Consider the following 25,695-nt stretch of genomic DNA (forward strand, 5'->3'; position numbering starts at 1 on the left):
CTACATAAAGAATTGCCCCCCCCCCCCCCCCCCCATGAACCATGGACCTTGCCGTTGGTGGGGAGGCTTGCGTGCCTCAGCGATACAGATAGCCGTACCGTAGGTACAACCACAACGGAGGGGTATCTGTTGAGAGGCCAGACAAACATGTGGTTCCTGAAGAGGGGCAACAGCCTTTTCAGTAGTTGCAAGGGCAACAGTCTGGATGATTGACTGATCTGGCCTTGTAACAATAACCAAAACGGCCTTGCTGTGCTGGTACTGCGAACGGCTGAAAGCAAGGGGAAACTACGGCCGTAATTTTTCCCGAGGGCATGCAGCTTTACTGTATGATTAAATGATGATGGCGTCCTCTTGGGTAAAATATTCCGGAGGTAAAATAGTCCCCCATTCGGATCTCTGGGCAGGGACTAATCAAGAGGATGTCATCAGGAGAAAGAAAACTGGCGTTCTACGGATCGGAGCGTGGAATGTCAGGTCCCTTAATCGGGCAGGTAGGTTAGAAAATTTGAAAAGGGAAATGGATAGGTTAAAGTTAGATGTAGTGGGAATTAGTGAAGTTCGGTGGCAGGAGGAACAAGACTTCTGGTCAGGTGACTACAGGGTTATAAACACAGTCAAATTGGGGTAATGCAGGAGTAGCTTTAATAATGAATAGGAAAATAGGAACGCGGGTAAGCTACTACAAACAGCATAGTGAACGCATTATTGTGGCCAAGATAGATACGAAGCCCACACCTACTACAGTAGTACAAGTTTATATGCCAACTAGCTCTGCAGATGACGAAGAAATTGAAGAAATGTATGATGAAATAAAAGAAATTATTCAGATAGTGAAGGGAGACGAAAATTTAAGTCATGGGTGACTGGAATTCGAGTGTAGGAAAAGGGAGAGAAGGAAACGTAGTAGGAGAACATGGATTGGGGCTAAGAAATGCAAGAGGAAGCCGCCTGGTAGAATTTTGCACAGAGCACAACTTAATCATAGCTAACACTTGGTTTAAGAATCATGATAGAAGGTTGTATACTTGGAAGAACCCTGGAGATACTAAAAGGTATCAGATAGATTATATAGTGGTAAGACAGAGATTTAGGAACCAGGTTTTAAATTGTAAGACATTTCCAGGGGCAGATGTGGACTCTGACCACAATCTATTGGTTATGACCTGTAGATTAAAACTGAAGAAACTGCAAAAAGGTGGGAATTTAAGGAGATAGGACCTGGATAAACTGAAAGAACCAGAGGTTGTACAGAGTTTCAGGGAGAGCATAAGGGAACAATTGACAGGAATGGGGGAAAGAAATACAGTAGAAGAAGAATGGGTAGCTTTGAGGGATGAAGTAGTGAAGGCAGCAGAGGATCAAGTAGGTAAAAAGACTAGGGCTAGTAGAAATCCTTGGGTAACAAAAGAAATATTGCATTTAATTGATGAAAGAAGAAAATATAAAAATGCAGTAAATGAAGCAGGCAAAAAGGAATACAAACGTCTCAAAAATGAGATCGACAGGAAGTGCAAAATGGCTAAGCAGGGATGGCTAGAGGACAAATGTAAGGGTATAGAGGCTTATCTCACTAGGGTAAGATAGATACTGCCTACAGGAAAATTAAAGAGACCTTTGGAGAAAAGAGAACGACTTGTATGAATATCAAGAGCTCAGATGGAAACCCAGTTCTAAGCAAAGAAGGGAAAGGAGAAAAGTGGAAGGAGTATATAGAGGGCCTATACAAGGGCAATGTACTTGAGGACAATATTATGGAAATGGAAGAGGATGTAGATGAAGATGAAATGGGAGATAAGATACTGGATGAAGAGTTTGACAGAGCACTGAAAGACCTGAGTCGAAACAAGGCCCCCGGAGTAGACAACATTCCATTGGAACTACTGATGGCCTTGGGAGAGCCAGTCCTGACAAAACTCTACCATCTGGTGAGCAAGATGTATGAAACAGGCGAAATACCCTCAGACTTCAAGAAGAATATAATAATTCCAATCCCAAAGAAAGCAGGTGTTGACAGATGTGAGAATTACCGAACAATCAGTTTAATAAGCCACAGCTGCAAAATACTAACACAAATTCTTTACAGACGAATGGAAAAACTAGTAGAAGCGGAAATACTGACCTTACGACATATCTTAGAAGAAAGATTAAGGAAAGGCAAACCTACGTTTCTAGCATTTGTAGACTTAGAGAAAGCTTTTGACAATGTTGACTGGAATACTCTCTTTCAAATTCTAAAGGTGGCAGGGGTAAAAATACAGGGAGCGAAAGGCTATTTACAATTTGTACAGAAACCAGATGGCAGTTATAAGAGTTGAGGGACATGAAAGGGAAGCAGTGGTTGGGAAGGGAGTGAGACAGGGTTGTAGCCTCTCCCCGATGTTATTCAATCTGTATATTGAGCAAGCAGTAAAGGAAACAAAAGAAAAATTCGGAGTAGGTATTAAAATTCATGGAGAAGAAGTAAAAACTTTGAGGTTCGCCGATGACATTGTAATTCTGTCAGAGACAGCAAAGGACTTGGAAGAGCAGTTGAACGGAATGGACAGTGTCTTGAAAGGAGGATATAAGGATGGTCGAAGTAGAGAGGATATAAAATGTAAACTGGCAATGGCAAGGAAATCGTTTCTGAAGAAGAGAAATTTGTTAACATAGAGTATAGATTTAAGTGTCAGGAAGTCATTTCTGAAAGTATTTGTATGGAGTGTAGCCATGTATGGAAGTGAAACAATGACGGTAAATAGTTTGGACAAGAAGAGAATAGAAGCTTTCGAAATGTGGTGCTACAGAAGAATGCTGAAGATTAGATGGGTAGATCACATAACTAATGAGGAGGTACTGAATAGGATTGGGGAGAAGAGGAGTTTGTGGCACAACTTGACCAGAAGAAGGGATCGGTTGGTAGGACATGTTCTGAGGCATGAAGGGATCACAAATTTAGTATTGGAGCGCAGCGTGGAGGGTAAAAATCGTAGAGTGAGACCAACAGATGAATACACTAAGCAGATTCAGGAGGATGTAGGTTGCAGTAGGTACTGGGAAATGAAGAAGCTTGCACAGGATAGAGTAGCATGGAGAGCTGCATCAAACCAGTCTCAGGACTGAAGACCACAACAACATAAAGAATTGGCTCATTTAGGACAAAGTCCAGGAAGAGGATGGTCATCTGTGGACAACTTATGAAAGTAGGTGGCCCATACAGCTTTTCTCATTGCTATAACTTCATTCAGAGGTGCAGTTAGTCTAATGGGCAGACCATAACAACTCTCAAGGAGGTCTATTTAAATTTCTATCACTCTGCCTTGGCCAGTCAGAGATTTTCCATCAGACAGCAACTTTCCGTTCATTTCTCTTCGTAGGTTCCTCAATCTAGCACCCATCCTCTTTTGCACATGTTCACAACACTCCAGTTTTGTTATCATGGTATTATCATAAACATTGAACTCCTTAATTTAATTGAAAGCTTTAGAGTCCCCATCACCTTGGTACTACGTATATGTAATGTTATAAATGGGCACCAACCTCTGAAATATTTGTAGAGCTCTGTCAGACTCCATACCTCCACTGTAACCATCACTATTCTTAGAACACTGATGTTCAATATGTCCTTCAGTGTAAGGCGTGGCAGTACTTAGATAAGCACTCAACATCAGCAACTTTTCCATTCTCCAGAGAAGTAGCACTTACAACACCATTCAAAGAACTGTGTCCTCAATGTTGCCATGTCCCATCAAGTGCAACAGCAATGTCCCAGGTTCCACCAATATTTACAGTTTCTTCTACTGCACTTTTCATCGATGCTTTAAACACAACTGTCAAGGCACCTAAAAGTATTTTTATGTACTTGCTGAACATATTTGGGGGGGGGGGGGGGAGGAAGGTCCATCAAACCACAAAACATTTTAGCAGCCTTTTTTCCTTTTCGTATTGCATGCATTGCATAAACTAACTTCAAATTCACATCATATGAATTACGCACAATGTTCGAAGTCATTTTCGAGGTAGATTTGTTGCAGGATCTACACAGTAAAACTAATTTTGACGCTAAACCCTTCCTGCTACTTTGATCAGTTATTTCCAGGCAACCTACACCATCACATTGTTTACATTTCGCCACATCCTTTATCAGAGAAGATAAGATGCCCACATCAACACCAACAAATCCACTACAATCATCATCATTGTTAACACAAAAATTAGAATCACCAGGAGGTGTGCCATGTGCGAGTTTCTTCCCTGAAGAACTGATACATAGGTTACTTTCAACAGTGTGGCTAGCTTTTTTGTGAACTGATTACCACAGAATTTCCTTTTGTTGAATTTCTTGACATGTGACATACTTCATATTTATTGCACACTGAAGGATATGTACTTCCACACATATATGTAGCACTTGGGCAACAAACATTTAGTAACATGTGAACAAACTGCTTCAGTGAAACAAAAGTAAATACTAGCAAAGATAACCATTTACAGACACTAGAAACCTGCACTGTTACAAACGTACACGATGTATCAGACACATAATCGCTGGAAACAGAAAGTTCGCAGTTATTTTCGAAATAATAATGGTTTCTGTAACAGAAATAAAGGGGGCGTGGCGGCATACATGACTGTAACTTCAAAATTTGGCGTACATAGGTCATTTTTCATTTGAAACCCTGTAATGTATATATCAGTGTAATCAGGAAAGACTATAGAATTGAATAAAGTCATAAATAGATTTTTCTACCATTCATAAGTACTCTGTATCCTTAAAAGATGACTGGGTTTATACCGTTTGTTTCCCGTCTACTATCTTTCTCCTTCTGAAACATTGTCACTAGACATTTAAGGCAACACCTTTGTAGATGTAACCATACTTGTGTCTCGTGCCATCTTTGCCATTTGGTTGTGGTTGCTGCAATTCTGCAGTTCATTTCACTATTAACATATGTAATTTGGATGTTCTGGGTCTCTGTCTCCAGATGTTTTTATTAGTATTTTTCCATTGTAGGCTTTTTTTTATGAAGGTGTTATGTCAAATTAAGTGTCCAGCTAACTTAGTTTTTTCTGTAATGTGTTAATTAATGTCCTTTTCTGTTTAATTTTTTTCAGTATTTGTTAAATAGATTTTCTTTGTCCAAGATGGTTTTTGTGGCTGTTCCCAATACCCGCATACTTAGACCACCTAATTCTTTTTTCTGGTTCTCAAGAGTCTGACCTTACACATCTAGCTTAAAATGCTCCAAATATCTTGATGAATTTCTTTCTTGCATTGTATTAAGATGCGTGATTGTTAATAAATTACTCTTATTTCGTAGGGCTTTTCTAGTCATTGCAACACCTTCCAAGTACAAAGATTCATTACATGCATTAGTATTGTATTTTCTATCTTAATGGTTGTGCTTAACTTGGTTGTTGATTTATCTATCACCACTATTTTAGTTCCTGTTGTGTCTTTGTGTGGTGTTGTCAAAGGCATCACATTATTTTTGACGTACAGTTCGTGTTCTTTACAAAATTTAAGACTATTATATCTGCAGCAAATAGATACTCAAATAGAATACTATGTATATTTGTTTGCCATTAATTATGATCCCTTTGATGTCACTTCCCATGATTTGTATTGCACTGCTATAAATAGTGGAGAGAGTGGACAGCTGTGTTGGACACATTCTTAGTGCCAGTTTTTCTTATTTTGTACAGACTGAGGGTCAGTCTTTTATCTGTATTCCAATTATCGCCCTTAACTTTATTCCAATAATATTACATTATCCAAACAAATCTTCTGGTCTATTCTGTTGAAATCTTGCTGTAGGTTGATGAATGTAGCATACGCTTCCCTGTTCACCTTAATTCTTCTAAGATAGTTTGTAGAACACCATAACTTCCCTCTATTGACACAGTTGTCTTAAGGGTTCAAGAGCTATTAATTTTCTGCATTTTAATTTTGTATTGTCAGCTCTATATATATATATATATATATATAAAGTCTCATCATCTTTCTTTTATATATATATATATATATATATATATATATATATATATATATATATATATATATATATATATATATATATATATATATATATATATTGCTTCTCTTCTAGTAACGTGCTGGCTCCAAACTACCTGTAAGTTGACTATATGCAAGATTGTTAAATTGTTACCGGTAGGTTCGAACAACAAATAAGTCTTACGGAGTTGCTTCGGGAACTCAAATGAGAGCTACAGGAGGAAAGATGACATTCTTTTCGAGGAACTCAAATGAGAAAATTTAAAGAACTGCCATCTGAAGCAGACTGCTCAATGATTCTACTGCCACCAACATACATTGCACATAAGAACAACAAACATATGAGAAATTAGGGCTCGTATGGAGGCATAGACAGTTATTTTTCCCTCACACTATTTGTGAGTGGAACAGGAAAGGAAATAACTAGCAGTGGTACAGGGTACCCTCTGACGTGCAGCATACGGTGTCTTGTGGAATATCGATGTAGATGTAGGTGAAGGAAGCAAATATATGTTAAGTCAGTTCATGTCTAAACACCGTAAGATATCGTTCATAATCAAAATAATTTTAATGCATTGTTAACTGTAATACTGCATAATGTAAACACTATACTTTCATCTTATTTCAACAAAACTTTTTTTACCTCACAGGGAAAGTATGAAGAGGTTGAACGGTATTACCAGAGAGCTCTGGAGATATACGAAGCCAAGTTGGGTCCTGATGACCCAAATGTTGCTAAGACAAAGAATAATCTGGCATCATGTTACCTGAAACAAGGCAAATACAAGGAAGCTGAGATTTTGTACAAACAAGTGTTGACTCGTGCCCACGAGCGTGAGTTTGGGGCCATTGATGGTAAGTGGATGGGTGGCTGGTATTGGACTTCATGATAACACCAAGCCAGATGTTGTTTCTGCATTTGTGAGGTGTGTGTTTATGTATGCATCTTGATACAAGTAATTCATAGAATTTAAAGGACACTCCTACCTATTTGACACTAATAACTTGATGTGCCTGGTGTGCAGTGAGAATTTAGATACTAAAATTGCTGTGACCATTTTTATTGGTGAGTGGGGTTTGACGATTGTGAGAGGGTCGATTTGCTCTGTTTTGGACAGGTAACTAAAATGTATCGTGTGGGTATGACCTCACAGGTCACATATGTCAGGAATGAATAATGTCTGATGAAGTCACTCCAGTAAAACTGTAGTCAGATTTAGGAGACAAGTGGACAGCCTGCAGAATAGTATTTCTGAACATAAGAATGTAAGAGGTGAGGCCAGGGTGAGGCTTTGTGAGAAATCAGTGCGGAAATTCTCAAAATAAAGTGCCCAGTCTAAGAAATGACTGTTAATAGGTATCAATGACGTACTCAAAATGATTGTGTTTGACAGAGGGATCGGAACATCATTGAATTGTATCATAGTAATTAAGAGGCAGACTAGGTGTGAAGTACTTTTAAGTAAACACACAAATTTTCACTTTGTTTTAAAATGTAATGAGGAAATGAAGGTGTGAAGCCATGTTATTGAGAAAGTGGCTTTTGTCATTAGTCAGGCAGTGGCAAAGTTTATTTTGGGTTCAACATCTGCCTATCAGCTAGGAGGTAGTTGTAGTTGAGGGGTGCTCTGTGTTATTGCAGTTCAAATCTGACTGAAACTTTTCTAGGAAAAAGGTATATGTGTGATACGGAGTAGTCTTGAAAAATGTAACCGAATGACTTAACAGCGGCCGTGCTGAGGGTTGAATTTCCATACAGGTGATGACGTAGCTCTGAATATTCTAAAATAATTGAAGAGTGAAGTTCTCTTCCTTGGTGTAATTGACATTTATGGCAATTGCCTTATAATATGACTTGACTAGAAATATTTAAAGTTTATGGTAGGCATACATTCCATTAGGAAGTACGCACATGTGTGGATCTGCACAAACAGGAGGTTCTCGCTGCAGCTTTCTTTCCCAGCTAGGAATAGTTTTCATGGAAGCTGCTCCACTCATCATTTGGTGACTTGAATTCTACAGGCTTTCATTTGTGTAGTAAAAAAAAAACATGTAGTTGACACGTGAGATGATTAAGGGGTAGTGAAACTGGTAGGTAGGAAAATACCAACAAAAATGAAGAAAAGGATAAGATACCATGTCCAAATAATTTTTTTTTTTTTTGTTTTTCATAGTATGCATATGATGGGAGAAAATATGGGTTACCTAAGTTCTTTCCTGCTAAGGGAAATCACAGAAATACTGTTAATTATGTGGCACTTTGTGTAGGAGAGAATGTAAATTTTTAGTGGCTTAAATAGTATTCATACATAATTGAATGTATATGTTTAATCAGCTTGTTACACAGAAGAAAATATGATAGGTACCTGGAATTCCATAACTGTCACTTGTAGGCAAGTGGGAGAATCATTGGTAATATAAAACAGAAAATATAACACACAGTACAGACAATCCATTGAGTAGTAGATAAGCACATGTTCACTAATACTTTGCACAAAACTTCCTATATGAAATGTTACTGCTTTTGATTAACTTTTCACTTTCAATTTTGATTTTTCTTTTTTGTTTCCCTCTAATATAATGATTTTAATCAACCTGTTTGTTCCTGTGAGTGATTTCTGTCTACTGTAAGTATTTTGTTGTTTAGTTTCAAACTTTATTAAGTGAATGAGTATTAATCACCTTTCATAGATGTGTATTATAAAGTTGCCAGCAGCAAAAGCTAATACATTATAACCATTTTATACTTTGGATGTTAGATTTTTTATTTTGATACAAAAGGTGAATTGGAAAATAAGAACACAAATCTGATAAATTTTAGTAGATTCATTTTGGGTGTATCTCGACTGACTGACCTGAAGATAAATGTACCATAATGTTAGACATGATATTACAATAGATGCTCCTGCTGCCATTTTGTCATGGTTACATATTGCTTGAAATCCAGTTCTGGTGTTGAACCAAATATCTTAGATCATCAGTTGTGTACACCAAAAAGAAAGACACTGTACGCACTTGAGGTGTGGCAGGGGTTATTTGGAGCGTTTGCTAATGACGACCCATCAGATTTTAGAGACGTTACAGTGCTACCCTTAAAAAAAAACTGCTTTTCAGGACAAGGTATAACCTCCCTTTTTCTTTTTTTCCTCCCCCAGGCGACTTGTGTTAGTTATAGATTGTGCATTGTTTATTGAGTCTTATTTTTAGCACTGACCATGAATTGGTTTGGAATTGTTTCTCATCATATTGAAAATACGTGACATAATTGTGAGTGTGTAAACTTAAGTGTTCTCCTTTCTACATTTTGCGAATACCCTCAGTACTTGTTCACTACCCAATGCCATGCATTGTCCTGTAGACTTTCACTCGGTAACTTTATTTAATAGGTATTAAACTGGCTGTTTGTAGACCATCCTTCTCTGCACCACCAGTTCTAAATACCAAGATGTTTCAGTCGTATTTGTGGACAGATGTAGGTCTCTCTCCTCTGCCTTGGGTTGTGACAGCCTTCCGGTGCATTTTGGCCAGCTCCTAATATGGCCAAGATACTGTACTGGTATGTAGTGCCAAATGAAATGTGACAACTGACAAATTTTGTTCATTTCCTAAGCAGAAGCCTGACCCAAAATTAAGGAACAATTGCAGCAAAGGAAAAGTTTCTGCTATCTCTGCCTTGTGGTAGAGTATGTATGTGAGGCAGCACCACTCACTCTGACATTTTGCGCAAGTGCCTCACGTTGGTATTCAGTGACCTACTTCATCAGATACAAATAGCAGTTGAGTAGATTTCACTTGCATGCTAACTACTGTGTACATTATATGACAAATATTTGCACACTGTGCCATTGTTTGCACATTTATTCCACGTAGAAGGCATTGATCAAGGCTTGGGTCATCACCATCATGTTTACCCAGATGCATTGCCAATTGTTGAATGTCGTCACTCGTGATGCTGTCATCTGTACTCATCTCAAGGTGGTCCTCATCATCAGTGCTGGGCTCATGGCAGCTGTGTCTCATTTATAATGTGTAGTTTAGGCTTACCCAATTTTTAATGACCTCATGAAACCCCTCATAAGCAGCAGTCACGAGAGCTAATACACATTTTTTTACTCTCAAGTCTGCCTCGTTCCTCAGTAATAAAGTAACAGTTTCCACTGACCATCAGCTGATGGTGGCACATTTAGGTTGTGTATTACAGGCATCTTTAGTGGTGACATTTACTCGAAGCTCTAGAACAACTGTGCACAAGCTAATGAATTGGGCTCACATGGTTTATGTAATGGTCTGAGATGTTCATTGTTGCTAAGACTCAGTGCTTCAGAAGAAATTTTGTTCACGAAGTTCAGACTCTGGATTAACAGACAACAAAAGTAGTGTTTCTCCTTCATAAGTTCTTCAATCTTTAATGCCTCCATTGTCTTGGCAGCAGTACAGTACACGTAACATGATCTGATGCAGCTAACATGCAGTGAGTTGGACAGCATCAACTTTGCCTGTACGATCTGTAGCTGACAGTGAACTGGTCTCGCGGAACCGATGCAGCCGACTGAATACTTATAGCCCTTTACAGTGAATTTCAGTTCTGTAGGCAGAAGGTCTTAATAGGTAAGAGATGGTCGAATGAAAATGTGACAGATGAAGAAAAAAAAGTGAGTGAACTGTGTGTTATTTCAAAAGTAATCCCCATAACCCTTAATACATTTATCTGACTGAAAGAAGAGATGGTAAGTGCCTTGACAGAAAAAGGTTTGCAGTTGCCTAAGGAATGATCATTGCACGCCCCTCCTCCTTCCAAAGCAAATAGATGGCTACGAATGTCTGTCTTCAGAGCTCCAACAATATGGAAATTGCTTGGAGAGAGGATTGGAATCATATGGGTGATTCGTAAGGCCTCCTCTTTATAAACTTGTGCAGCGTACGAAGCAGCCTTGGTAACATGTGGGCTGGCATTTTGTTGGCAGGTTATTTAGACTAGGCTGCAGAAGTTTTGCGGGGGAGCCCTTCCATGATCTCTGTGTAGTCCAATCTCTCGCATGAGATTTCCGTATTTTTAGAGCCCCAAAGAATGACTTTAGTGACCGTCAACAATTTGCTTTGGATTAAAAATTGAATGTGTGTGTAAAATTGTGGTACTGTAAGCAACTGCAAATGTTTTTCCATGAGGGCATTGACAGTTTCCTCTCACAATGGAATGAATGTATTAACATCTTTGGTGATCACTTTCAAAATAATTAACCATTCACTTCCTTCCCCCCCCCCCCCCCCATGTGTCTTGCTTTCATTTGACTCGCGTTATACCTTGACAAATGCAGTGATCCTTTATCTGGATATCACAATGACCGACACGCATTTAAACTTAAAGCAATTGACTAAAAAACTAAACGACACAGGCCTCTCTGCTATTCTAGAAAACTAAATTACAATATGTAATACGAGGGTAATACCAAAAGTAAGGTCTCCTATTTTTTTATAAGTACATAGACCTGTTTATTTCTGCACTGGTTTACATCAGTTTACAGCTTGAACATTTAGCTATTTTTCGACATAATCACCATTTCTGTCACATTTTTGTAGACGCTGTGGCAGTTTTTGTATGCCCATGTCATACCAGCTTGCCGCCATGCTGTTCAGGAAGTTATGAACCTCTTCTTTCACCTCATTGTCGGAGCTGAATCGCTTTCTGGCCAAATGTAAAGTGGTATGCCCAGGTTTTGTCACCAGTGACAATTGAGTCCAGAAAGTTGTCCTGTTCGGCTGCAAGGCAGTGAAGAAATGCGCAGGAAGCATAAACTTGTTGCCGCACGTAGTCCTCAGTCAGCATGCGTGGCACCCACCTTGTACACACCTTCTGGTAGTTCAATGTTTATGTTAAGTCTGTGGGCGGTGCTTTGGGAAACCTCAGGAACCAACGTGCAGAGATCATCCAGGGTGACCCGCTGATCTCCACGCATGCTTTTCTCAACCTTCAACACTGTGTCCTCAGAAATTGACAGTTTCCCACTCCTTTTTCGTCATGAATTTCGGTCCGACTAGCTGCAAACTCTCTACACCACTTACGAACATTTTTGACATCCACGCACGACTCGCCATACACTTCCGTCAGTTGGTGATGGATTTCAGTCTGTGCAGTGCCCTTTGCGGTCAAAAACCAAATAACTGCACGCAATTCACACTTGGTGGTTAACATCCAATGGAAGCTCCATTCTCAACGACTACCAAGCCAAGACTGACTGCCTCAGTGCAGCGTGCGCATGTTTACACACATCGCATGAAGCACTCTTCATAACAGTGTGACCAAATGCCACACAAATAAGAGTTCTGTACTTATAAAAAAATAAGAGACCTTACTTTTGGGATTACCCTCATATTTTTTCAAACTACAGAAGTGGAATAATAGCGTATTCATTAATGATGTTTTGTTTACATTTGTTAGCTATCTTCAATGTGTTAGGTACAGTACAGTACATTACATTTGTCCAACATTTTAAAGAGAAAAATAGGAGAAAGTGTAGGCTTTGTGTAATTATTTTATAGAGTAATGTCTTTTCGTTTTGCCACTTTGTATTAGTTTTTGTAATGTGATTATTGGAACAAAGTTGTCATTCATGAGCACTTACAGTAAGTTTTAAACTTGCCCAACATTTTGTCTCATTCATTATCCAAGACAGTGTTAGACATTATTGAACAATTTACATTGTTGCTGCCTCTTTTAACTTAGTGAAGATTTTTGCATTTCACTGGCATATCATTGCTGTGCGTATTACATAAAGATAAGAAAATTTCCTCGTTAGTCCTCCTCTGCAAATACTGTGTATCTGCTACTTTTTGAAGTGCTAACTGTATGGCAAGCCAAAATTTATAGATACATCATTTATATAAGAAAAGCAAAAACTTTGTGTGACTCTTGGCTATAATGACCAAAAGCAATTGCTCCCCTTTGGCACGGTTATAACCAGTCTTGACAGTATTTATTATATAAATATGTGAAATCCAAATGACTTGACACAGTTGCTGTAAGTTCTGGTTTTGCTGTGATTATAATGTAGAGTAAACTGTGAAATGACAAGAAAATTTTTTTCTCCCATTCATTTTCACCTTGGCTGTTAGTTGGTTTTTCGTTCATTATAGCATTATAAGCTATACAACTTTAAATACGGAGTTATTCATGTGAACAAAAACTTTTGTGATTTTGTGTTATACACATTGTTCACTTCATGCAGCCTAGACTGCTGGAAGGCTAGTAATGTGGTTGTTATTTGTCTTCTGTTCATGCTGTAACAGCAATAAACTACCATATTAGTTGCCTAAAATACATTTACACCAGTAGCTACCTTGTTTGAAAATCTTTCAACGTGTTAATTCATACACTTGATAGTGTTTCAAATTTCAGCCCTAATGTAATTTGTCCCATTTGTAGCTGTAACTCTTATTTCCACACTCTGTTCATGTGAATGCCCCAAATATCTATTCATTTCCACATGTTGTGTTCCAGAAAAATCTTCTGTTCTCAACTTTTGCTAAAAAGCAACTTACTACAATGCTTGTCGGGCACTGTAATTTTGCAAATACTTTGTGTAGCATTGCTTATAAATTTTATAGTGTTTGTCTTACACTGACTTAACTTTTTATTATGAGGGCTTCCTGGTAACAGGGCCATGGAGAATGTACTTACGCGATGCTATTTTACCTATTAAGGCATCTTTAAGGAAGATCTGAGGATGGGCTGCATCTGAGATGGGTCAGATTTTTAACAAAAATAATCTGTTGATTTAAGTGTCTCATTATAGCAGTGATACGAGAAGTGCTCAGAATTTACATTATGGTTGCAGGCCTCCTGCATGGCTTTCAGCTCCTCAGCTAACGAAATTTGTTTTAGTCACTAGTGAAATTAATGATGATGTTATGTAACTACTAAAGCAAATACAACTTGTTTTCTTATTTTCCAATCATCCTCTGTAGTATTATTTGTCATTAATGCTGCTATAAGACAAGAGTTAAACATCATTTACACTGTGTGATTGTTTAATTTGAAAGCCTTCACCCTGTATTGTACTGTTGAATCAGACTGTACTGTAAAACCAATCTGTTATATGTGCTATCAGGAAAAGAGTGGAACACTTTCTTGGACATAAAAGTTAAGCCAAAGATCTTTTTAAGGCTACACAAAACTTGGAACATAGTCACATTAAATCTTCATAATATAATTAAATGAGCAAGCTACAATTGCAAAATTAAAAAAGTGAAGCTGCTTGAATAGATGGACGTGACATTGTGTTCTCTCATTAGCCTGACTGTATACTTTGCCTTGCACTGTGCTTTTAGTATTGTCGTTTGTTGAGCTGCTTTTGATTTTTGTTCCATATAATGGTTAAGTTCCTATAGTGTTGCTTATTTTTGTTGTTGTTTGTTGACACTGTACAGAACATCTTGCTGTGGCAACATAAAATACATTTCTGTTGAGATTGCGTGAAAATTTTGTTTTATTCTATTTGTTTTCCTTCCTTTCACATTTCTCTTTATATTTGGTTACTGCATTATTATATTTGAATACTGAGCTAAAATGTCATGTTGTTACTGCATACACAAATGCAAAGGGAAAAAAAAAAAAAAAAACATTCTTGAGTTGAGGAAACTAGTGAAGCCTGACATTTTCAGGGAGGAATGGCACTCTTAATGTAGTGCAATATATAAAATTTTTTAAAGGAAATAAACTAAATGCCTAGACTGCAGTTTTCTTCTAGGAATTAAAGTAAGAAAACTAATTTTCGGTTGCTGTATGCAACCATCTTCAGATTGTTCAAAATGTGAAGAGACTGTGAATAAGCATTGGAAAAGCATGAGACGGTGAAAAAGCATTGGAAAAGCATCATTAGCTGTAGTTGTGCAATAACATGCATTTGTAAATACCAGAACAATAACAGTATACAGTTTAAAAACCTCACTACGAGCAACCCAGGTTGTAGACCATAATCTCGCAGGATGACGGTAATATAGGAAAATGTCATGTGTCGAGTCAGTATTTTCCTGTTAGCCTTCAGCCTGTACACATTTCATAAAGATGACTACTTCATACACCGTGAGGGGTCATTCTTGTGGAAGCCACGCTACGGAATAGCTGACAATTTTCGGAACTGTTGCATGTACTGTTCTCGTGATAATACGTGCTATATTATTGCAAGTTTTGATCCAACTTTACTACTTGTGCAACTAAACATTTTTGTTCATTACTGTCATCTTGCGAGACTGCAGTCTTCAACGTGACTGGCTCTTCATGTTGTTTGTAAACTATGTACCTATTGTTCTGGTATTTATGAATGCATACTATTGCACGAGTACAGCTAATGAGGCTTTCGAAAGCTTATTCACCACCTTTTCACATTTTGAATGATCTGAAGGTGGTTGCAGATAGCAACTGAAATTAGTGATTGTAATTGTGGTAGGAGAATTACGGTCCAGGCATTAAGAGCTTGTTACTCTACAAAAAATGATTTAATAATGTGAGAAAACTTAGTCAATACTATTTTTAAACTAGTAACTTCTACTTTTGCTATTAAAAATGTGATGGTAACCATTGGTGGGACATAAGATTTTCTTCGGTATTATAAAATTCGGTGACAGTGGCTGTAAGCTGGCGTAAGCAGTGTCTTGCAAGGCCTTCCACTCATTGTTCATATAACAGTTATGATAATGCATTTGAAATTTGTCCATGTATTATTATTTCTAATCTGTATTGTTGCTTAAGATGGTTCAGTTTGAAAAAAATCATTCTGCTACATTTCATGCTAAAAAAGTATCTAAATCCCTGTGAATGTAGATTGTTACCAAGGTGAACATTCCTTGCATTGTTATAAAGATTTGTAGATTTTATCTGTTAATGTACATTGTGACTGCAAAAGTAGGATCTCTACTTCATCACCATTAACAAGAAAACTCATTTTTCCATCTCCAACAGTCTCACTGTTGCTGGCAGATGGGTAACATATGACCTTACTTATAGTGGAACATTGGCAACAAAAAAATAGATGGCCAGAGATTGTAAAATAGCAGCAAAGGATGATCTTCGGTTTTATATGCAGACAGGCATCGTGCCCCAGGAGTAGTGGTCATTATTTGGAGATATGGCGGGAATGATCATTCAAAGCAAAAAAGTATAGTAAAAATGGGCTCCAAACTGTGTACTTTATGAGCAATGGTTTATCTTCTCTACTTTGAGACACTTTTGTTCTATGGAACTGGTATAAGGTATGCATTTTAGAGCCCGTGTTCATTAGATATTTTTGCTTGGAACAATTATTCATGTTGTATTGTGAATACTGATTATTCCTCCTGGGACACTCCTTACAGAAATTCTAATGAAGAGTAGCACTAGTGTTGAAGGTCATCTGACAGTTCTTTACTACTCAACAGTGTATGTACTGGTTGACATAAAAATCACACGACTGTTCGGGCTGTGGTGATTTAATATACTTTAAATCATTCGCAATGGTCACAATCATCATCAAAAGTCGGTAGCAGTACGTTTTTACAGTAGTTTTCATAATTGAGCGTGCAGACATTCCTGATTTCTTCAGTAACTAATAACCGTAAAGTAAACCTTTCAATAACTAGATTGTTCCTACTGCTCTCGACATGGGACTGGGAGTTGCCATTTACATCTGGCAGTGTTTATCATTAGGCCTCAATTTATGCTTTTTATCTTCTTCATGTGCAGTATTAATTTAAAATTAACGAAATGTGTAAATCCTTGAGGATTTCATGCGCATTTTTCATCAATAGTTCTCACATTCATGGTGCTCCATTGCTCAAGACACTTTATTTGCATATGGATAGTGGGATAAAAATCACAATTTTTTCTTGTCTGTCCTTGTTCATTTAAAGCTATTGGTGTGCTCTTTGATACAACAGTAAACACACACACACACACACACACACACACACACACACACACACACACTCTCTCTCTCTCTCTCTCTCTCTCTCTCCCTCTCCCTCTCCCTCTCCCTCTCTCTCCCCCTGCATGTCTTATTAATTACTCTAGTTTCTTTAGTAGAATTTTTATGATTAGCTGTGCCAAAGTCATTGAATAGATCTAAAATGTGACTGGGGAAGTCATTGTGAATGCTGTATATTTTGAAAATTTTATCGTGGCTGATGCTATACTGACAGAATGCTGCAGATTAGATGGGTAGATCATGTAACTAATGAGAAGGTACTGAATAGAATTGGGGAGAACAAAAAATTTGTGGCACAACTTGACTAGAAGCTTCATCAGTTGAGAGGACATGTTCTGAGACTTCGAGGGATCACCAATTTAGTATTTGGGGGCAGTGTGGAGGGTAAAAATCATAGAGGGAGACCAAGAGATGAATACACTAAGCAGATTCAGGAGGTTGTAGGTTGCAGTATGTACTTGGATATGAAGCAGCTTGCACAAGATAGAGTAGCATGGAGAGCTGTATCAAACCAGTCTTTGGACTGAAAACAGCAACAGTTACTACTGCTGCTGCTGCTGCTGCTGCTGCTGCTGCTACTACTACTACTACTACTACTACTACACTATACTGACACTACTCCAGAAATCAATGCAGTGCTTCACTAACAAGGAGACCAAGGGGCACTTGGACTTTCATAATTTATGTTGATGGTAAGTGAGGTTCAGAAGACAAATGTCAATCACCCAAAGCACATAGATACAACTTGCACAAATTCTTGAGAAAATCAGCTTTGAAGATTTCTGAGGAAGGGTAATTTCCTATATTTAAGATAATTTTCTCAATGGCTCTCACAGAATCTCCGTAGTGTCTAATGATAATCAGGCAATTGGTGTACCACTGGTTCAAATCTCATCATATTCCTTTATTTTTATTGTATTTATTTATTTTTCAATTCAATTAGCAACATCACATCATTTAAATACAAAATTCGTCAAATAAATGCTAATTGTCTTATATCTAACAATTGTTTTATGAAAGATGCAAGTCTTGTTTCTAATAAGTCACAGGTGGACTTCCAGTTTTCAGTTTTTTAAAAAAGAGTGTTAATTTCAAATTTTTAAAATTTGAGCAACATTAATTAAGAATCTTCTGTAAAAATCAATGGTTAGAATTTATATTTGCAATGCAAGCTGTATGTAATTAGAAACAACTTGTGCATTTTTCATAAAAATGATTGGCTATGTTTTAATTAGCATACATTTGAATTTTTCATTTAATTGATGTAAGAATTCGAATTGAACAAATAAAAGGGCTTTAGTGAATTTCGAACTAGTGATCTATCTGTTATCTGATCTCCATTCTCCACATCTACCAAGTAAGCAAAATGGCTCTTCAGGAAAACTGCTTCAGCGTAAGTGAATTAAAGCTCCTCGGAAACCTTCAAAGCTGATTTTTCTCTTAGAATATTGGGAGTTGCATTGACATGTTTTGGGGAATTCATTATTGAGTTTTGAACTTTACGTACTGTAAATATAAAAAATATAAAAACTTCTTGTAAGATCATATTTATCAGGGAATTTTAGTCTTTCCTCCCAGATTATTCTTCTTTCCTTCCTCTTCTCTGCCTTGTTTTTCCAGGTCGCTCAGGCTCGGCCCTCACTATCATGTTACCCCATTTGAACATATTTCAGTTTGCAGTTCCAACATTTTTGGGTCATTCTTTAGGGGCCTTAATTCATGTATTTCGTGGGCATTTGGTGCCTCTTTGTGTTTGCCACCTTAAACGATCATCAGATGTGGTCATTTTGTACTTTTTCAGTGTAACTCTTCCTCACCAGCATTATCAACCTTTGGCCCAGCATTCTGAACCGTATGTTAGTTTTGCTTCTGTCACACATTTCCTTTGACCTTGATGGGGTCACATCCACTAGTGATCTCCATCCAGAGACCTGGTTTGCATACCATTTTCAGTGTCTTGATCGATGGAAGCTGTGAATTTTGTTACAAATCTAGATATGTGAACTGAGTGGTTTATGTTATAGGGACGTTTTCTAGCTGTAGTTGAAGTTTAGAACTGGTGGTCATCCTTGACAGTTGTAATAAATATACTCTGTATATTCCAAGTCCTCTGCCCTAACACCGTTAACCAGACATTAAGGTCATTGTGAATTTCTTGTTGAGTTTCTCCTGTTAGAACTATGTTGTCAGCATATAAAAGAGAGTGTGTGTGTGTGTGTGTGTGTGTGTGTGTGTGTGTGTGTGTGTGTGTGTGTGTGTGTGTGCGTGCGTGCGTGCGTGCGTGCGTGCGTGTGTGTCCTGTTGGTTTCTGTAGGTGTTCTGTCACATAGTTCATGACCAGGTTGAACAACAGTGGATTCAAATCCTTGGTGGGGGCCCCAACTTTTACCGCAAATTTTTTCTGGTACTTGCAGGCCTTAAACCCTTACCTCAATATTCTCATAATTACCCTTGAGGATAGAGATGTAGTACTCAGGAACTTACTGTGTGCGAAGAGCGTGTCATATAAGCTACCTTAGCACTCGGTCGGAACCTGTTCTGTCCTTCATAAATGATTGTTACATTTGTTTGGCAAGAGGAAGACAGGCATTTAACATTTTTTTACCACCCGAGTAACCTTTTGTTGAGTTACGCCTCTTGCCTGTTTAAAATTGTTTGGAAAGTTATCAGAGTTGAAAGGCTAAATTGTCATCTTCAATAAATTTTACTTACGCAGTATCAGTAGGAGCAGGAACGAAAAATACACTGACAGTTTTCTGGGCCAGCTATTCCTTCACCTACTTATAAAGCTAGAAGGAAAAATTTTAATAAAACACAATTTCATTTGCGCTCTAAAATTATTTTCCCTTGTTAAATTGGTAAAGAAACCATTTCCATATTTAGGATTTCTGTAGCCCCTTGTTTACCGTATTTACTCGAATATAAGCCACACTTTTTTTCCGATTTTTGAAATCGAAAAAACCGCCTGCGGCTTAGAATCGAGTGCAACGTAAGAGGAAGTTCTGAAAAATGTTGGTAGGTGCCGCCACAACTAACTTCTGCCGTCGAACATATGTAGCACTACACAGGCATGCTTTGCAGTCACAAAGATAAATACTGGCGCCAAAATCTCTGCGCCAGTAAATAAATTTAAAAAAAAAAGGTGGAAAACGAGCTTTTTTCTCCGCCCCGAGTTTCGACCACTGCATTTTCATACATTATCCAACGAAGTAAATACAAATTCCGTATTGTTCATCTTCGAATGTAGCAGTCTTTCAATGTACTACGAAAAACCGACTGGCAAGACTGTTCGGGATGTTTGTCAATATGGCCAACTCTACGTTCTGAATTTTTTTCCTACCTGTGAGAAGATATAGTTGCTAATAGTAACTTTTATGAATTGTGAATCACATGCAGTATTCTCTTCATCATAAGAATAATACGAATATAAACATTTTGCCATGTATTGTTTCGTGTTTGCTGCTATCTCATTTAAATCCTGCCTGCCTAATAAACCACGAAACTAGATGAGACAACAGCAAACGTGGAAGAATGTACATGTCATGTCAGGTTCATATTCGTATTATTCTTATGCCTAATAGTGATACAGTCAGAAATAAAGCGCGGCAATTGACTAGATTTTTAAATCTAAGATGACTCTAATTTCTGTGCAGAATGTTATGTACTAAAGAGGCGTGTGCAAAGATTTTCAAACGGAGAAAAATTTTCGCTAAACTCTCGTTCAGAACATCATCTATCATACACAGTCTATTATCTGGTTCTTGTTGATCCTCTCTTTTTTTTAAAAAAAAAGGCGGCTGTAGCACGCACAAAAGTAAGCCGTGCCGCGAGCGGCGACAGGCCGTAAACACTCATTATCAGAATGCGGCAAACAATGCACGACACAGTACAATAATGCGTTTTCAGCTTAGAGTGATGTAAACACCTATAACAAAGAGAACGGCAGTTATCAGATCAAAGAAAAATAAGCAATCGATTCAATCCAGATGAAGCACGTGAAAAAGGAAAGGTACCGGTACCCGTATAAATATGGACGGAGCGCCTGACGCATAGCAATGGCTACCTGGTAAAGCGTAACTGCTAAACTTAACTCGAACCACGCTACTGTAGCTGTATCGTCATTCATTCGACCTAAATTGTGTCTCATATTACAATGGACCAACTTTGTTTCTCCCCTTGAATTTAGAGTCTCATTTTTCAGGTGCGGCTTAGATTCGAGTGCGGTTTAGATTCGAGTAAATAAGGTATGTGCAGGTCTACAGGTGCTTGGCACCATTCTCTTTTTCTATTTTCATTTGAGTTCACAGCATTGTATAAATGCCACACTGATCCTGAGAGCTTCATTACAGGTAAGGTTGGCTAAAGTGGAAAAGTAGAAATGGGCGGTGGACTAATAGTGAAAGAGAGAAACAAATAAACATGTATACAGTAAAAGAATTATGGAGAGAAGGAATGGCTTTCAGACTAATTTACTGTTTCCCCTTTCTCTTCTGATTTGATGCTGTGGTCAGTGTCTTCATTGGCGGCTGGACTATATATGTGTTTATTCAAAAAATTCTGGAACATTTTTAATTTCACACCAATGATACGTTTGATCGAAACGTGGCTGGCATTCCTGTACACGCCTGTGTCGATTGTGTCAGTGCCGGAAGTTTCATTGTTGTATGTCTGTTAGTTATTGTTCAGTGCTGTATTGAATAGAACTTTGTCTCACAGTTCGCAAATTTCAAGATGGCATAGTTAGAGGAACAACACATCTGCATTAAATTTTGTGTGAAATGTAAGAAAACTGGTACAGACACACCAAATGATGCAGGAAGCCTACAGTGATGAGTGTTTAAACCATACTTGATGTTACAAATGGTTCACACATTTAAAAATGGCTGAACGGAAGTTAGATGACCCTTGTTCAGGAAGCCCTTCGACATTTACCGACTACGCTCACGTCAGGAAAGTCGACGAAATTGTGCGTGCCAGTCGAAGACTGACTGTCAGAGAGATTGCAGAGGAATGTAACATTTCAGTTGGATCGTGTCATGAAAGTCTGACACAGCACCTTGTAATGCATCGTGTTGCCGCAAAGTTTCTCGTGGCTCAGGAGTCGAGACCAGAAAGACCATCACCTCGCAATCTGTGAAGAGCTTTTGGATCGCGCAAATTCACAGTGGGTTGGGAAAGATTCTCGAAGACCAAAAAAAGCTCATCATGTCAAAGCCATGCATATAATTTTATTTGGCTTTGAAGGATTAGTTCATAATGAATTCGTGACCCGGGGACAAACTGTGAACTGGTAATACTATTGGGATGTGTTGCGACACTTGCAAGAAAATGTTAGAAGAAAACAGCCTGAAATGTGGCGAGACAAATTGTGGCTCTCTCGCCACGGTAATGCACTCGCACATTTGTTCCTGTTGTTGCATGACTATTGCACAAAAATAAAATCACTGTGATACCTCATCTTCCGTACTCTCCAGACCTGACCCCTACAGACATTTTTATTTGCAAATTTGGAAACCCCACTGAAAGAACGAAGATTTGCAATGATAGAGGAGATACAAGAAAATTCTCGTATGGAGCTTTGTGTGATCCAACAAGAGGCATATCGAGACTATTACCGGAAGTGGAAACAGTGTAGGGAGCGGTGTATCAGTTGTGGAGAGAATTTCAGAGGAGACCACGCACAATATGTAAAAGGTAAGCATAGAAAAAATTTGTGTACAAAGTTCCAGAATTTTTTGAATGGATAGGGCGATTCATCAATAAGATGATCCAGTACATCTACTAGTGATTAGTTTATTCGTGTTTGCCAAAGACAGTTCTGTGTCCCCTCACTTGCTTGTGATTGCATGGTACATTTTTGACGCAAAAATGTGAAGTGAGGTACACAGGCGGCAGAATTGCTTTCATTTTTTAAAATCGATAATTCCACTGTAATAAATTCAAATGAATTTAAACACTAAATACATGTTGTTTAGTGTGTAAATTTAAATGATCTGGAGTAAGAGCACAAGACTGGCAGAAAATAAGTTGCTGGAAGAGGATGTTAGTTATTTCTTTGTGAAGCTCTTCTCTTTTTAGTGTAAGAGTTTTCAAACACGTCTGTGTTGCATAAGTGGGTGACTCTTGTCAGAATTGGTAAATGGCGCAGTCAGTAGGAGTGTCATTTATATCAACATAATACATTCAGCTTGCGAATTCATAATGCGTGAGGTAATGAAGACAGATTGAGTGTCTTACACAGCGGACAAGATGTGAATACTTTTGTGACACACATAAAATTAACTTTGCACATTTAATACCATATGTATAACACAGTCAATGGCTTACTGAATGTTAATAACTGTGTCCCTCTGGTTTAATGAGCCTCTGAGCACATTGTGGCATAGGTTTGAACAGGTTAGAGCAAATGTTTCATAGTTGTCATGAAACCACAGTTTTACCACTTTTTACTACCATGCACTCTTTTATTGAACAGTCCATTTTAGTGAGAGACCTTTTCACAAGACTCCACAAATTCTCGATAGAATCTAAGCGTGGTGAACTACCGGGCTACTGAAATTCCTGGCTGCTTCAGAAGTCTGGCACAGGCTCAGACTGAGTTGAAATGTTCCTCGGTTACCTGCAAAAGTCTGCAGATATGGTACAATCCTGTGTCTAAGGATTTTCATGTATTTTGTTGAATTCAGGCCATCAAATGGAACTACTGCATCAGGGCCACATGCAGTAAAGAAGCTTGAGATAGGCTCAAGTCTCACTGCCTCGTGGGTGCATTGTCTCAGTCATTACTCGGTAACCTTCAACACTGAAATGTAACTCGTCACTGAAAATTACTCATTGTCGTCATTGAAAATTACTCATTGTCATCCACAGCTTCCTTTTCTCATTGGAGACAATGAGGCAGTATTGCACCAGATTTTCCCACACGAGCAACAGAGGCAACGTCCGGTATAGTCGCTGACGTTTATTCCTGAAGAGCAAGTACCTTTCATGTTTCTTAGATGAAATGTCCATTTTAACAGTTTCCCTGTCTAGGAAAAAGAAATAAAACATGCTGTTGCTACACATACAAACACTGCAGGAAACCTACAATTGTTGATCATAGTGAAGGCAACAATAGTGCACCAGTAATCTGAAAAATGGGTGGATAAAATTGGTTAAAGGTGACTAACTTAAACACCTTGTAAAATACGAGCTTGTCCCTTATATATTTATGCACTCTGAGGTGACAAGAGTAAAGGTATAGCATTGTGCACGTATACAGATGGCAGCAGTATCGTGTGCACGAGGTATAAAGAGGCAGGGCATTGACAGAGCTGCATTTGTACTCGGGTGAATAGTGTTAAAAGGTTTCCAATGTGGTTACGGCTGCGTGACAGTAGTTAAGACTTCGAATGGGGAACGGTAGTCGGAGCTAGGTGCACGGACCATTCCATTTCAGAAATCATTAGGGCATTCCGTGTTCAGCGACCCACAGTTCGAGTGTGTGCCGAGAATACAAAATTTGTCATTATATCTCATTGCAGACAATGCAGTGGCTGATGGCCTTCACTTAGTGACCGGAAGCAGTGGTATTTGCATAGAGTTGTCAGGGCTAACAGCCAAACAACACTGCATGAAATAACCACAGAAATCAATGTGGGATGTACAACAAATGTGCACGTTAGAACTGGGGCGGCAGAATTTGGTGTTACTGGGGGCGGGCGGGCGGGCACACGCACACACACAAGATTGCCTTTGCTGAAAGCCAGCACAGCGCCTGCAGTGCCTCCCCTGGGCTACTGATCATATGAGCTGTTATAACGATATGTTTACGTGATGTATATACATAAACATACAGTTATAAATGTCCCCGTTCGTAGTCTCTAATTATAACAATATGTTACTTTTGTGCTGTAACATATAGCTATAATCAGCGGTGGAAACATATTTGCGAACGCCGACCGTGTGCGGCTGTTTCTTGTTGGATCGTCTGATCGGTCGGAAGTTGCATTGCAGAGGAGAGTAAATGCCTATTCAAAATATAATTATTTTGGATAGCTCAACATGAATTTCCTAAGGGACCGTAGTTTATTATGCATTTACCAGTAGAATATGGCGCGGAGAAAATATTTCGCCGCACGCAACTTCCGTCCGAACTCGACGAAAGAATTTGTGACTGTGAACTCTCTATTTGGCAGAAACATATAGAAAATTAAATAATTTCATGAAGAAGTGAGACATAGATTCTATAGTAAATGAATAGTCCATACACCAGTTCCATTTAACTCTGAATTTATGGCAATTAATAGACGAACTTACACTGCAATGAAGGATTCAACATGGATGCCGTTTTGACTGGCACTTCTCTTAATGAAAACAATTCCTTTGACGTTTTCACATACATGTCGCACAATAAATCTACTGCTAGGCACTTTTAGTATTACACATTTACTTTACACTAGAACAATATTAATCTTGACAATAATAATACGGCGGCAAGACGTGCGCGTCCGACACAAGTTACAGGAGACAAGAGAAGAATGAGTAACTGTTCATCGAGAATATCTCGTACATCTAAACAAAATGTGTAAAAATGTTCTTCTTCTGTCCGTTTTTCGCGCCGCGGTTTTCAAAGTCAATAACTCACAGCATCTCTGACGGCGCTTCGACAATAAACAAGTTACGTCACAGGTCGTTCACCTTTTACATTTTCGCAACATTATTTGCTAACTGTAGCTGTTGCCGAGCGACTGCTCGATTAGT

General features: G+C 38.4%; 1 protein-coding gene across 6 annotated transcripts in view; it reads left to right on the forward strand.

Moving 5' to 3' along the window:
* LOC126210295 (kinesin light chain) overlaps window positions 1-25,695 on the forward strand; it is a 424,978-nt gene that overhangs the window by 337,596 nt on the left and 61,687 nt on the right. For all 6 annotated transcript variants that reach the window (XM_049939489.1, XM_049939487.1, XM_049939491.1 and 3 more), the window contains one exon: window positions 6,649-6,853. In XM_049939489.1, coding sequence (XP_049795446.1) covers window positions 6,649-6,853 — 205 coding nt within the window. The remainder of the gene's footprint in view (window positions 1-6,648; window positions 6,854-25,695) is intronic.

This window comes from Schistocerca nitens, chromosome 10 (genome assembly GCF_023898315.1).
Source record: "Schistocerca nitens isolate TAMUIC-IGC-003100 chromosome 10, iqSchNite1.1, whole genome shotgun sequence".
NCBI classification, from domain to species: domain Eukaryota; kingdom Metazoa; phylum Arthropoda; class Insecta; order Orthoptera; family Acrididae; genus Schistocerca; species Schistocerca nitens.